We start from the raw sequence: 16,448 nt of genomic DNA on the forward strand, positions 1-16,448 counted from the left end.
TCGTACGTAGCCTAGAGGTTTCTCCTCTTCATCTCCAGAATTTTTTTGAGTAACAATTGATTGATTAATAGTTAATAATGTTTTATTTATGGACCATTTATTTATAACCATTTATGGACTACCTCATCAAATGTAGCCTCGATAGGTTAGGAAATGCGAGTGTCAGAAATGGGTAAAGTTTAGGTACTAATTGCATGTATAAACGACCTATTTTTCCAAAGAAGTACACAAAAACTCCTTGCGAACAAATTCTTTGTTATGTTTTAGTTCTTTTGTGAGCGCTAATTTGATAAAATTTTAAAACAAATCTGTCCATTGAAAATCTAATTAAGTCATAAATAGTCTCATTATTTTCTCAAGCAAGGCATATGGGTCACAAAGAATAGATTATAACCCCATGCATAGCCTACTCACTTGATCATCAGCTCATTAAAACCGTTAAAAACATTATTCATGAATTAAGAGAATTGGCGAAAGTGTCGGAACCAACATGGATGCTAACTTCTAGATGTAGTAAACATTTCCTACTGTCGCAGAAATCTGAATAATGAAATACTCCTCCAGCTGAGTAAACAGTAACAAAATTGAGTCATAAAATCGAAAGATTCATAGTTGCTTATAACTTAATGTAAGCATGGAAATTACGATTTCATTTCTCATTAGGATGATAATTAGAATGAAAAAAACTATTTCCGAATATTGCACATAATTTTACATTTTGAGGCAATCCCACGACTTTAGGGATGCTTAGAAGCCCTATCACAATCTACAGGGCGAATTAATTCAGTGCGATTCACTCAATTAGATTCATTCACCCACACGCTGAGTTGCTTCCGTATCGAGTGCTACTTTCAAACGCACTTCCAACGGTGGCAGCACATACCAATGGCCAACGATGAGAGTGACAAGACTAGCTTCCACTTTCCAACACCAGAGCTCTTTTATTTAAAACATATATGAAACCACCGCGCGAAAGTTCTCGAAAGCGTGTTAGTCATAAAATTACTTAATTCAATGATAATCCCATTTAACTTATACAATATATTAATTATATAAACTGAACTACGTTTAAATACGATATATATTGAACAATGATTTTGAAGTCTCTTGAAAAGCATTTTTTTTGCCAAAGTTTCTTACATTACTCAATTCCATCTCCACTGATAAATGGAAAGAAACATACAAGGGTACAACACCTACATCTCAAAGTTTATTTAACAAAATCCATGTGACTTTAACGGGGATAATAAGCTTATAATTTTTATATGGGGTCATAATTATTGCTAAATCATATTTGGATGGATTTACCAACACTCATCGTAAGTGGAATAAATATAATAATAAAAATGAAAAATCATAAGCATGATATCACTAAAAACCACCAAAGGAGATCTTTATGAGACAGAATGTACAAAATGAAGACGACATTCAATTATTTATATGACAACAGAGCAGCTACACGTCGTTACATACAATTGTAAACAATCTGCAGCTCTGTTTTAGTATAAACAATTGAATGTCCTTTTCATATTGCACATGTTGAATCATAGAAGTCTTGTAGAGTTTTAAGTTCTACTATTATATTCATTCCATTGATTGATATCGTTTCAGACCTTAATGAATCACATCTCAAGAGCAACACCGAAAGAATTACATGAGGGTACAACACCTGGATCTCATTGCTCAATTAAAGTAATCGATGCAATTTTAAGAGGGTGTTTAATTATAATTAGTTATATGGATGCATCATTATTGTTAATTTATATTTGGATGAATCTTACAGCACTTATATTAAGTAGATGGATATAATAATAGAACTTAAAAATAAACATTAAAAATTGTAGCTAGAAACCATCAAAGATGTCTCTTTTGGTACAAGTGTTGAAGAATTCATCCAAATATGAAGTAGCAACAATGATGTACCTATATAACAGTTTCCAAGGTAATAAATAATATATAACCTCCATTACAATTATATAAATATTGATAAATAAGCTATGAGGTGTAAGTGTTGTACCATCATATGATTCTTTCTATGTAGCCCTGAAGACGGCATCCATAATATTCCGACAAGTTGGCAAAGAATCATTTTTTAATCACCCTCACTGACGACCTACACACTGTTAATATTAATCGATTTGCATGAAAAAGTTGAACATGAATTCACTCAGGGAAGTCGTATATTCTTCCTTGAGGATACCAAAAGCTTTAAAAGGTACAAGTGAAATCATGTTGCCATTGAGACCGTCAAATGCAATATTCTATCCCTAAAGCAGAAGTCGGTATTTTACAGGGTACCTACGTAACAGGTGATAAGTGCAAGCAGATAGCCTTGTAGAACACTTGAAAGCCACATGTTTCTCACATGAATATTTAGAAGTCATTTAACTATTTATTCAGTAATTATCTCAATAGAAAAAGTTCTACTGAACCATTTTTCCATATCTTCAAAAATATATTTTTTCTCACACCCCGTAATAGACACACTAGATTAAAGTTAATTACTTTCATTCCTAAAATTTTCAGCAAACACATGTAATTTTCTTTCCATTTGTGTACGCATATACAGGGCGCAGAAAAAATGTGCCATAAAATGCTAACCCAGGATTGCTGATACCAGTAGAAAGTTATCAACGATGTTTAGGTCGAAAATGCACCATTTTTAAACTACAGAAACTTTGAGCCGAGCGATCCGATTGGCCGCGAGTTTGCCCTCTTGACGGATGCTGTGGACAACTCATGACTCCGAACGCTTTGTCGGCATTTAACTGTTTTTTAACATTGCAGACAAAGCATTCGAAGTCATGAGCACATTTAAGTGTACACTCGTTTTGCAAAAAAAATTTGTGTAATATTGTCTAAAAATTATTATGAGCACTTATTTCCGTTGTTTGTGGCCCTAAATTTGTTGCCACAAAAGCTTTTTTATTTATTCGAAGTGCTTAAATTGTTTTTTGCTAGAAGTGGAAGTATGCCGAGTGGATGTGATAAATCTATATATATAAAAGAAAGTCGAAAATCGTGTTAGTTAGAGCACTTATAACTCGAGAACGGCTGCACCGATTTCAGTGACATTAGGCTCTTTGGATTCGTCTCAGCCCCGGATAACATATAGGACATTAAAAAATAGGAAAAGTTCACAAAAAAAATTCAACTTTATCTTAGAGATATGTTTTTAGGAGTTGATTGTTAAGACGGTTAAAAAAATAAGATTTGTTTTCGTTTTTACTTATGTATTTACTGATCTTATCAACAATATTAAAACAAATTTAAATGTGCAAACATGTTAAAATTATGAAAGTAATATTAAAATAGTATTAAAATAATTGAATTAGAGGTAAGCTCAGCTCAAATTGAGTTGTCAACAAACACATAACTACCGTGTGTGTAAACAAATCTCCAAGCAATTGTTGATTATCAGTAATGTCCTTGTACTCTGCATGAATTCAAATCTTCTAACTTTGTAATAAACGAAGACGAAGTCACCAACTATCTACCTGAATATTTAAAGTCCTTGGACGCACCTGGCTACCACGGCACGATTTACAGCTAAAGGTAGGCTCTGTGTTCATGATCTTTCGAAACCAAAACCAACCAAAACTATCCAACGGAACGTGTTTGGTTATTAAAAAAACTGATAATGAAAGTGATTCATGCCACTATACTCAAAGGAAAATTCAAAGATGAGGAAGTTCTCAATCCGAAGATTCCATGATCCCAACTTATATGCCCTTTTGAGCTTAAACGTATTCAATTTCCAATTCGTGTTGCATTCGTGATAACGATTAACAAATCGCATGGTCAGTCTTCAAGTTTTTGTGATGTTTGTTCTCATGTGTCATTGAAAATCCGTGATTTTCTCATGGTAAACAATATGTGGTATGTTTATGAGTCGGTAAACCATCCGCTGTATTTATTCCTTCGCTTCAAGGGCGCAGATAGGAATTAAGGATAGGCGCAGCTAATACTGGCGGGTCTGTAGGGTATAGAAAACTCGCCAAGGTAAGCGAGAGGTGTGAGGGCCCTCCCCCAGATATTTTTTAAGGTAAATGGTTGAAAATAGTGGGTTTTGCAGCTGTGTGAATAGTTAAATATATTTTGTTTGTTACTCATCCGTCCCCCTAATATTAGTAACAAAAGTTTTCATAAAAAAGTTCTCTGAGCTCTTGGGGGGTTTTAACCCCCTAAAACTCCCCTCGCTGCGTCACTGCTTCGCTTCGCTATTTTTATTTAGCTTCATTCGCTTTATCTTGCGTCTGATAACAAAACAAAAACTGTTGTTTATCAGAAGGCCCTTGACGCAAGACATTAAACCCGAATGTATAGGGCACACCGTGGTGCGTTTACGCAGTGCATTTTTTCCACACAGAGGTACTATGACTGGCGCGCCTAAAGTCATTTGATACGAATGCTGCTTCATAGGGGCTTTTCTTACACTATTTTGAGCATCAGTCAAGCGTCGGTCTAGCGTTGCGTTAACCTGCCCCGTGAACGAGCCAAGTTTACGCTACGGACTTAGACCTAAAAACATTATTTTTACCGTTAATAACACAAGTAGCCAACAACTGAATGCGTATAATTTTTATTTCATCAATATTTTCTCATTTAATTTATAATAAATCAAATATGATTAAAACGATACAGCCACTCTTTATTTATAAATGGTGCACCTAAACTATAAGTTCATTGAATGTTAGGCGGTACGAAGTTCGCCGGGTCAGCTAGTATAAATATAATTTAAGGAGTGAGTCATTTCTAGTAGCAAACAGACATAAGTACGTTAACATTATATTAACGCTGTTTTCTTTACATGGGGCCAAAGTTATTTCATTTACTGCCCGCTAGAATTAAAAAAATAATAAATCCTCAGATTTAATGTTAAGGCTTACTAAAGACTGGCTTCTCTCACAAGGATTAATTGAAAATTTATTTTGATGTTATTTATTTAAAACACGCATATATCATTTACTGCATTATTATTTTTTTATTGGCATACATTTTGTTACTTGATGGTGGCTCAATTCTGGTCCTATGACCTTGGAGACCAACTAAAGCGCCTACTCTTTGTTATTTTTGTATTCAGATGTAAAAACAAAAGAGAAGTAGGAGTAAATAAATAATTATTACCCGGCCAACACAACATTAATGGCCACAGTGTGGCCAAATTGTGGGTTGCCTGTGGCAACTATGGCTATGGCTAACCACAGCTTGCCATATTATGGCCCGACTGTGGTTGCCATGTGGCAAGCCATAGTTTGGCTTGCCAAACATGCCAAACTATGGCCACCCTGTGGATCGCCTTAGGAATGCCAAATATTGGCAAACCAAACATTTGTAAACATAAGTATATTACGGTTGCTATTGATACAGGTTAGTTGGAAAGTTATTAAAATGGAAGTGGCTTGATTCAATTGATATGAAGAAAGTGTATTATCCACACTTAAGCCACATTATGGCGAGCCACACTTTGGCCACACTATGGCCGGGGATCAAAACCACTATGAGGCCATAATGGCAACCCACTATGACCACAGTACGGCCACATTGTTGCCACAATTGTTGTGTTGACTAGATAGTGTTATTATGAGTTGCCCTGAGCATCCGGCAACGGGGCAAATACGCAGCCAATTGGAGCGCTTGACTCAAAGTTTCCGTAGTTTAAAAATGGAGCGCTTTCGACCTAAACATCGTTAGTAATTTTCTACTGCCATCAGCTATCCAGGGTTAAATTTCCTCACGTAACTTTCCTCCACCCTGTATACTTCTTCAAAGAGATAAGCCATTATTGCTGTGAGGATTGAAAAAAACTTTTCAACATTAAAACTGCAAGGAGACCTCTAAATTGGAAGGTGCGAAAAAATGGAAACTGGATACTCAGAAATATTTCAGACACCTATTTCGGAATACTAGGATTTTGATGAAACTCCGAATTTATTATTATTTATTACCATGTCTACCAACCAAGGCGTTCGCAAACGAATATTCATGCAGTGCATTGTCCAAAAAACTCTCATTAATACGTTAATAGTGGTCTAGAAGTCTTTTTAGGAAAGCAAAAGAAATAAAATCTACAATGGCATGTAATAAATGTTGAAGAATATGGATACAATGTTTGAAAACTGAGGCTTGGCGGAGTGGCAATTAAATATTACATTTAAAAAAAATTTAATGTTCCATAAATTTTGTAAACATCCCGAGTGACGACTTAAGAGACCCCGTAAAATCCAAGGTGACCTAGAAAAAGGAATGGGCTTCCGTGCCCAAACTTTTTTACACATTCGCAAGTCCGTGGTTTATTTTTTGAGGAGAGCTACCTTTGCACAACTTTCAAAGGCCTCATCCAGGCCTTTGCGAATCAATCTTCGAATAGAACCAAGAAGAGAGTAACAACATTTCAATGACTACAATAACTGGTTTTACGCTATGTGCATCAATAATAAGCAAATATTAGCTGCCGCTAATGTTTTAATCGTCCAAAGCATAGAGGAGGGTGATTAGTTTTAAAAATCAATTTCACTTTCATATTGAATGTGTTCTCATAACTCTTCGCAGTGAATTGATTTGATATGCAAGTTAAGAATCCCTAAAATGTTTTGTTTTAATGATTTTTATTTTGTTTTTTTAACTAATTTTGATATTTTCATTAATAATAGGCACTTTTCTGTGCATAAACTTGTTTTACTGCTTAAATAGTAATGTCAGTCTGTGCTGTCATATGTACGGACAGCAAACCCACCAAAAGAATACTTTTCTGGGGTACCTAATTTAATTCCATTACAGCTGATGCTTATTTAACGCTTTGAATTTTATAAATGAATGAATTAAAGTCATATATTTTTATTTAAATATTGAATTTAAAAATCAACTGGGATGAATGTTCCTTATGATAATGATTACAGTACATTTAAAAAAAATGAAATGCCACCTCTTTTATGGTTTTCAAATTCACCATTCAAAATTAATACAAATATTTCATTCAAAGATGTCACATCTTATTCTTTTTAGATGAACCTTCCCGGACTTGAGGCTTACAGGACGGAAGAGAATGATAAGCAAACTCAAAACTTCGCAACACGTTACCACAGAAATTAGAAATTCAATTTTGTTACCGTAAACTTTGTAAAAATGTAAAATTTAGCAATTTTAGGTTGAATTATTATGAATTTAAATATTATAATATTTGCCAAATAATAATGCAGCAAGCATATCATTTCAAGTTTTGATGTTTGAATTTTGATAGATTCAAGTTAAAAGCTCATTACGAAATGATTAACGCCCGAATCATTAATTAGTCGACTTAATCGCTAGTAATTGCACTCATCAGGTAACATGTACAACGGAGTTGATTACCTAATATGAATGATGACGGTCCATTAATGTCAATTTAAATAGTGGTAAACACAGGTTACAGTAAGGTTGATTGTGGCCTAGATCGGTTCATTAAAATGGGTTGAAAATGGCTAAATATTCACATCAGAATAAAAGGCACCTTTTTCAAATTAATTACAAGCTTAGTTCAACACATCATTAAAACGGAGGTTTCGTAGGATCAAACAAATTCGTTGGATTATTTGAAATGTGCAAATTAATGCGAAGATTAATATTTATATCGGAAATGAGTACCCAAGATTCTATTTCACCAAGCAATAGAGAGCTAATTAAAAAAAAGCGATCTAATCAAATGATTTCATTTCCCCTTATCTATTTTCAACTTTTTTCGTATTAAAATGATAATAATAATGGAAAAAACTTCATGAACGCAAACTAATGCAATTATAACTTAAATACTGCTAATAGTTATACAAACGATTTCAAACTGTAAGCGTGAATTATAAAACAAATATATTAACACAGAGAAATTGATTCATATATCAGGGTGGAACAAAATAGGGCAAAAAAACAAAATCATTTTTATATATATTCGTATTTTTTATTCCTCTTACTCGTACAACGAATAAAGAAATATAATATATACGATGATGGCACAGGAGTAGGGCATACTAAGTTCACATTTCCACTCCACTTCCATATTGAATGGTCAGGTCATGTTGAGCACTATCCACGGATAGGAGAGGAACTTAGAATGGTTTGGGGTTTTTTGTTTTGGGGGAAGGTAAGGAGTTGAGGAGAATAAAATAATTAGAAGAGTTCATAGGCTTTAGTAAGCGTAGTGAGCGAAGGGGCCGGAGAAGGTTGTGTGGTAGGCATTGCCGATGGGGTGGGCGTAAGCGGCCACGGCGGGTGCGGCGATGGCCTTGGCCACGGGTGCGGCGTAGGCAGCGTGGGCAATGGTGGGAGCGGCATAGGTGGCGTAGCGGGCGGCGTAGGTGGGTGCGGCGTATGCGAGGGGAGCGGCATGAGCCACGGCGGCGGGTGCAGCGAAGGACCTAACGTAAGGGGAGCCGTAGCCGTAAGGGGCGCTGTAGCCGTAACGGGCGTAGGCGGGTGCGGCATAAGCGGCAACGGCGGGAGCGGCGTGGTAAGCGGCGACGGCGGGTGCGGCGTGGTAGGCGACAGCGGGAGCGGCGACGGCGGTCCTCACGACGGTGGGTGCGGCGACAGCCTTGACGACGGGTGCGGGGGCGACGGCCTTAACGATGGCGGGAGCGGCAGCGGGTTCCTTGTGGACGACTGCGTTGAATCCGTTGACGGGGTCAGCGGTGTAGTCGACGGTGCGGCGGGTGCCGTCGGGTTCGATGAGGCTGTACTGTCCCTGGACGACATCACCGTCGCGGGTCTCGGTCTGGCTCTTGGAGTCTCCGGTCAGGGCATCCTGGATGTCATAGGAGTAGGAGTACTGGGGATGAGGGTCGAAGTCGGTGTCGACGGCAACGGCCTTGGCAACGGGTGCGGCGACGACGGCCTTGGCGACGGGTGCGGCGGCGACGACGGTCCTGGCGACGGGTGCGGCGTAGGCGACGGGAGCGTGTGCGTAGGCGGGTGCAGCATAGGCGGTGTGGGCGATGGCGGGAGCGGCATAAGCACCGTACACTGTGGGTGCGGCACCGTAGGTCGCCACTGGGGCGAATCCGGCGCGGGAAACGGCCAGGAGGGCGGCGAAGACGACGAACTGTGCACACATTACATAACAACGAGGATGAGAAACATTATCAGGACGGAAAATACACCCAAAACAATTAAACATCCCAACAAAAAAGTTTACTCGTTCATTACATCAATTTCTTTCCTGAACTATGTAAACCAACCTCCTCAAACTATTGCTTCGCCATGGAAATGAAACAACTTGGATACTTAAGAATAATTACCTCAAATACAAGTCTAATCTAAAAACAAAATGTAACCCTCACTATGGAGGAATCATTAGGCGAAGCTCTAAAGATATAAAATCGATAAAGTCGTCAAATAAACACAAAACGACTGGTTGGTAAGCAGGGTGTTGGAGGAGGTGACCACTGACTTAGGTCAATCGCGTTACGAGCTATAGGCTGGAGAACCAAGGGTGGAGAAAACCGGCCGTAAGCATTGGCCTGCAATTCCACAATGGGAAAAATTGCCTTCAATCCCAAGCGACGTATGCGGAGCTGGTACATGCTTGCACTTGTAGTTCTACAGTCAAAATTTAAGCAGGCATCGATAGGGCTTCAAAAACTCTTGTTTATTTCAAGATTTCCTGATTTAGTAAATGAGCTAGGCTGGGAGCCGCTAGAAGGTGTGCACTAAGCTTAAATTGTTGAGTAATTGAGACTAGATATCTTTCAGAGCTTCAGAGTAGAGACAAGGAGAGCTTCATATTATAACTCCAATATATTTTCAGGTCCGACAAAAAGGATAAAGTAACAGAGACATTTTGCCTAACGGACAGGCATGGGCATTTATTCCTCCCATATATGTACTTCAAATTTTAGCAAAATCCCGAATTACCAAGCAGAATTCATAATGACGTTCCGAAAATTTGCCTACTAGAAAAGAGAAGCGTATTTAGGGAGAAATATTTAACTATAACTTGGCAAATGCTTTCAAAGCACAAATTTTGAAGGCGCAATTACAGTAAAACCCACTTGCAAAGGCGTGCACCCCCAAAATAACGAATGATGAAAAATAAACCTGCTCAATAACTTTCCTGCATCATGAAAATCAACCTCTTCAAAAAATTTGTTTGCTACGGCAAAGAAATACCTTGGAAACTAAAGAATAATTACCTCAAATACAAGCCTAATCTAAGAAAATGTAACCCTTTCAGTTAGATTAGAGAGTTATTAGGTGAAGCTCTAAAGAAATAAAATCAATCGTTGAACCTTTAGCCTAAGTTTACATCAATGCTTAAAGTTTTGTGGATTATGATGAAAAAAATAAATAAAAACGCAAAAGGAAAATATAGTGCGTGAGAAGATCAATTAAGAACTCTCCCTCTACCCTCCCAACTTTCAAAAAGATATGATGGAATTGGAGATACTAAAATGCATAAAGGGCATACAATATAAGAAATTGAACATACACATTGCGGTGAAATTAAGGGCTCCCCATCTGAAGTATTGTTTATCCGTTCACAAAAAGAGATGATTATATATATAGAATACGTGCGAGTATGCGAAAAGAGGTGAGTATAAAAAGAGCTTTTCATATGAATTGAACTGCATTGAAAAACGTGCAACACTCTGCATTAGCTAAGCGCCCATCCTGGTCCAGTTGAAGTCATGCAAACTAGAGATTTACTCTGATGGAGAACGGATGCTAATGAATTTCATTGGTGATTGACTAATACTGGAACAGGAAGCAGTAAGGAAGGCAAAATTTAAGTTAATTTTCTAAGAGACCAGAAAATGAGTCCATTTCCAAAAAATATAAAGTATATGATATTAGGTGTTGAATAACTCAAATAATAATAAAGCTAACTTTCAGTAGCAGTCTAGCATTAAATAATAAAGATATCAGCATTTAAAATTAGGGAAATTTAAATAAGAGGAACAGCCACTCACTGAGTTTCAATGGAAAAACAATTCAATTATTCAACAAATTAAATAAAAATTTTCCCAATAATCTAATTGATAAAAATCAACAGAAATTAAATAATGTTTGCATTAAAATACATTACGTACGTTAAACTGTGCGGCGATTCGAACTAAAAAAATTAAATGTAACAATAAATGAAGACTAAAAGGTTTTCCCATCCCTACAAGATGAAAAAAAAATTAAAAAGGAATTCGCGAAAACCTTGCGAGATCAGATACATCCCCCAACGAAATCACAGCGCAGGCAATATCACGCGTATTAGAAATGCATCGAACGGTCAACAACGTCACTTGTCGTACTTGATAATTGACCCAAATGTGCACGTGGGCGGAAATCGATCTGAGGTTGAGCAACGAAAGGAAGAGTTGAGCTGAATTGGGCCAAAGAAAGAGAGACACGTAATGACACGTACTCGCGAATTCCTGGAGATTCGATATTGAAAAGACCCGGAATAGAAAACTCTGGGCTAATTTAAATCCTGAGTTCTTTGATCGATGGAGGGAATTATGAGGAAGAATTGATCCATCTGACTCCATACTTCTCAAATCTCGTCTGCCATGGTTGTTGCAGCTGCGATGGTGGACACATTTAACTTTCCCCAAAAATATTTTTCTTGATATTAAAATAAGGGGGCGATCCTGTCCGGATAGCAATTGGAATATAAACTGGCCCGATATAATAAAACATTGGACCTGGGTATGATAGACTGCTAGTGAAACTGCATATGCTGAACCAATCTTAGCTACGGAATCCAAGGACCCAAAGAGATATCGTCCAACTAACACTGAAGTACTATCTCGTTTTTTTTCGGCGAGTACTCGTGATGCAGAATTCTCGGGCTTTCAAACGCTTGATATCAATAAATTTAACTTTCCCAATAACATTCTCCTAGATATTAAAATAAGGAGGCGATCCTGCCCGGATAGCAATTTAATGTAAACTGGCCCAATATAGGAATAAAGTGGACCTGGATATGATAGAGAGACTGCTAGTGAAACTGTCTTATACTGCACCGATCAAATATATGAAATCCAAAGAAACAAAGAAATATCGTCCAACTAATAATGAAGTATTATTCCGGATTTTTTCGGCGAGTACCCGTGATGCAGAATTCTCGGACTTTCAAAACGCTTGATATCGTGAACAGCACCAAAGTTTCGACTGCGTAGCCTTTCACAACCTTCAGGGTAAATCACATGGCTATGTTTTCACGCCGAAGACGATGAGAAGCTACGACAATGAGAAGTCGGTGCCGCACAAAGATATCACTGCCGCATCGGTGACGCAGTCTTCCAAGATTTCCAGGGTGAACCGTCTGTTTGTGTTCAACCTGAAGAAGATGGTAGACTACCCAATCGAAACGTCAGCGAAGTTCCAGATGAAACGCGGATGGAAACCCCGAGATCTCTGCATCAAACTCCAGGAGTTCTCGCCGATGGGAATGGCTGCCGCTTCGGTACCGTACCTTGAATGCCATGTCTGGTTGCTCGTGTGCTCTACAGGTGGAGACCCAACTGTTTGATGTCCTCTGCCGTGCCTTGGCCGCCTTATATATCCGCACGCACGGTTGGTCGAGGGGCAAGGGCGGGTCGGGGCGCTTCCAGGCCTTCTGGACTCGCCCTCTTAGCCATCCACCCCTCCTCCTCCTACACCCTCCCAGTCCCCCCTCACAGGGAAAAGCCCGGCTCCACGCACAATATCTCCCCCACGGAGGGATCACGCCGGTTCGCGAACTGTCCCGCTCCTCACCCCACGCATCGAAATGTAACGCCCCCTTTTTTTCCCCCACCTCCCCATCACATGGCGGCGAGAACATAGACTCCTCTCATCGTTTGCCCGACGCACAAAGTCCACCTCCGCCTCTCCGAAACCACCCCATCCTCAACACCTTCTTCCCCCACCACCACACACCGTCGTCTCCACTCTTCCACACTCTCGCTTTTTAGCCAACGGTGGTGATGCTCGCGGTCACAGTCCACCACCTCGCAGCCACTCCAGCCTACCCACCACCGGGGCCCCGCCCCACCTAGTCGCCCTCCAAGGGTAACGGAGCCGCGAAGGGACATCTCGCGCACGAGAAATAAATGACGCACGAGGAGCAAAGGCCGCGAGAGACACCCGATTGGATCAAAAGACATTTAAGTGCACACTTTCGTAGCTGATAGGGAAAAATACACCTAGGATCTAGGAAGAGACTCCAATTCACTCAAGGACGTTTTGCACCTGTAGAAAAATATGACGCACAAGAAGCGAGCGACCTTAAGGCCGGAGGGAATATGCTATTTTCTCAGCTGACGATATGATGAATAATGTTAGAGTTCAGGGAATTTTAATGCTCCTAGGGTCTAGGGTCCTAAATGTATTAAAATAGTGTGTGAAGATTTAACGGTGTTAAGGCTGAGACACATATTATAAAAGCCATTTTGGCGCATCATACCATAGTTTAAAGCTCCTAGGACCGAGGAGGAGACTGGGTATAATACGTTCAGAATTATTTTTTTAACAACCGCAGGATAAAAAAATGTTCGATTATCTTCGGACAAGAATACAGCTGTGGCACCATGTTGCAAATAATGTCCATTTTTTACTATGGATAATTAAGCTGATAAAAATATTCATGCGTAAAATATCAACAATAAATGGTTTCTAGCAAAAACATTTTTCCCACGAATACAGAAGGGTTCCCAGAGCTCGTTTCAGGATGATGATATCTCTTACTTCAACTCGATTAGCGAAACTACTAGTTGTTTGAGGGTATCGATGTGAAAGAGCTTACCTCCTTAAAAATAACTAATTTTCATTGATGCGAAGTTTGTGCTTCAGAGTAGCATGAACCAGGATTCATCGAAACCTAATTTGGTGATAACTTAGCCATAAAATGATTTTAAAAAGGAAATTTTCATATGTAAGTTGTATTTACTTCTGAGATAGAATGGAATAATACCTTCAGCCAATTTCTACTGTCGAGCCGTTTCCAAAATGCCTCGAAATATTTTTATTTCTCAAAAAATCTCAAGCGGATAACAAGAAAAATCTTAACGACGTCCAGAAAAGAAGCCGCCGACTTTCGCTGATGTATTACTGGTTGACATTTATAGCCTTTCCCCCATTTTCTCACGAAAAGTGCACGCGGAGTCGCCGAGATTCCCAATAAAAATCAAGATGACATATTCAAGTGATTTCCAATCGTCGATCTCGCCGGACCACCTTTTCTCACTGATGGATTCTTTTATCCCGGAACGACACCTGTCACTCCCAATCACCATTAAGTCAACTTTCCTCAACTGCGGCTAACTCTTTCATACGTCAAATATTTTTGCATCCTAAACCCCTTTTCCGAGCAGACTTTTACTTCACCGGGTTATTTAAGACCAGAATAAACGCAGAGTCCTAACTCACTTTCACAATAATCTCTAATTAGGGAGTTAATATTGGGGCAATCATATCAATTTTATGTTATTGAAAATGAAAGCATCAGTATTTTTACAGTCGCATTATAACCTCGCTTTCAACTGAAATCAATTCCGTGATTTTACTAACAAATTCTGGAAAATTTTCACATATTTTTGCCTCCTCGTACTTAAATAAAGAATCTCTGAAGGAACAAGGGGAGTGATATGCACGGAATACGAAAGGCCTCAATCCACTAATGAACATGATTACACACATTTTAATGAAGCCACGCATCAAAATAAAAAGACAATTATTTTATCGATCAGACCCTAACTTCGAGGAAACCTTTGAGTCATAAAGGCAATGCTTGAATCAAAAGTCATTCGTAAAGAATTTCAGCATCACCAGTATAACAAGAATGGTTATACCACTGGGCACTACCATTGATGGATTATAATCATTTTGTTCTGTCACTTTTAAGACGAAAACACTTCTAATTAGTTAATTTTGGGAAATTATTTGCGTTTATACCTAATTTATACTGGACATCTAACTTGAGTCATACATAATTGGGCATGCTTGATCACCAACCGACTAGTAGGTAATAGTATAACTTTCTCTAGGATAACGGCCAGTTATCCTAGAGACTGTTATCCTATAGAGTATAGACTATCCTGTAGAGTTATCCTATATCAACTTGGATCTCTACTTGCAGTGTCAAGGTAGATTAGTAGCAGAATGAGTCAACTTTTTCGGAAGAGATATCGTAGAACAGCATAGTGAAGAGATACACGAAGATAACGCACTTTCAATTTGTTTTAATTTAAAAAATCTACACCACGTGTTTCAACTGTATAGCAGTCGTCGTCATGTAACGGAGCATGACGAAAGGTATTTTGATTGTACTTGATAATGACCGCGAGCTAGTCGAAACACGTGTTGCAGAGTTTTGAAATTATAATAAATCAACTGCACGATACTTTTGCGTCTTTTCATTAGGCAAAAAATTTAATTAAGAACCCTGAATATTTTACCATCTAACTCGTAAGGAATCAGTATAGAAGACACGGTCTCCGGCGTCACTTTGTGGAACTGCTTCACCATAAAATAAAATAAAAATACTATGTTCTATTCCGCACTGTACTTTAAATAGTACGACCCGGGTTTCTGCATATCATGCTATCATCAGGTAATAATAGTATCATACGTAGAAACCCGGGCCGTACTATTTAAAATAAAGTGTGGAGTAGAACAAAGTATTTTTATTTTATTACCCTTTTGGTAACGGCACATTCGCAGCGTCGTCGTCTATGCAATCCGCCCCCACACACTCCGGCCGCCGCCGCCGCGTCACTTTTCCTTTCTTGGGGTCGCGAACCAGTTTCCCTCCCGAGTGATCCCTTCCTCGCGGCCCAGCCCTGCGTAGCGGTGCTGAGACGCACGTCGACACCACACGGCCGGGAGTCCGGCTCCTCCCGCCGGGGGCCCGCGGACCACGCCTCCGCGCCTGCGACACCCGGAGATGACAAACGCGGGGCAGTCGGTCACGCGATCTCCACCTCTGCAAACCACCGCAACGGCGAGCCTAGGTGTCCGGCCCAGCGGCCAACAATTTCAGGGTATCGCTGCAATCTACACACGCTTAAATACCTAGGATTTTGAAAAATTGCACCACTTCGAGAGAAGCAACGTTCAAGCATTTATTCTACAATACTTCAGAATAAAAAGGAAGAAAATTAATATTTTAATATTATTCTAAGGGATATTCAATGCAGTCAATAGATTTAGTCTAATGGAGCAGCTTATGTAAATTGCGGGTTATTTGAATTTTAAGCGAAAAAAATATTTTTCCAGCTACATTCAATAGGCAAATTTTGATGTTAGAATTGCTCCATTAGGAACTTACAAAAATGAGCGATTCAAATCTTCATCACATAAAATATCATTAAATCTATAGTCATTTTAAGTGAGTGGGGAAGATTAGACGAATTGAAGATAATTAACAAGCATCCCAATGAGTTGACGTAAACACCGTGAAAAGACTGAGCTGATAAGTTGTTCTAGAGCCCTGATTGTCTGAAATT

The 16,448-nt window shown here is 39.0% G+C and overlaps 1 protein-coding gene across 1 annotated transcript; it reads right to left on the reverse strand.

Moving 5' to 3' along the window:
- Positions 1–7,908: 7,908 nt before the first annotated feature.
- LOC124165415 (cuticle protein 21-like) lies at positions 7,909–12,569 on the reverse strand. The gene is made up of 2 exons (XM_046542820.1): positions 12,437–12,569; positions 7,909–9,070 (listed from the first exon to the last, which is right to left on the reverse strand). The coding sequence occupies exons 1-2, from the start codon at positions 12,446–12,448 to the stop codon at positions 8,159–8,161; spliced, it is 924 nt and encodes a 307-aa protein (XP_046398776.1). The 5' UTR covers positions 12,449–12,569; the 3' UTR covers positions 7,909–8,158.
- Positions 12,570–16,448: the final 3,879 nt, after the last annotated feature.

This window comes from Ischnura elegans, chromosome 9 (genome assembly GCF_921293095.1).
Source record: "Ischnura elegans chromosome 9, ioIscEleg1.1, whole genome shotgun sequence".
Taxonomy (NCBI): Eukaryota; Metazoa; Arthropoda; class Insecta; order Odonata; family Coenagrionidae; genus Ischnura; species Ischnura elegans.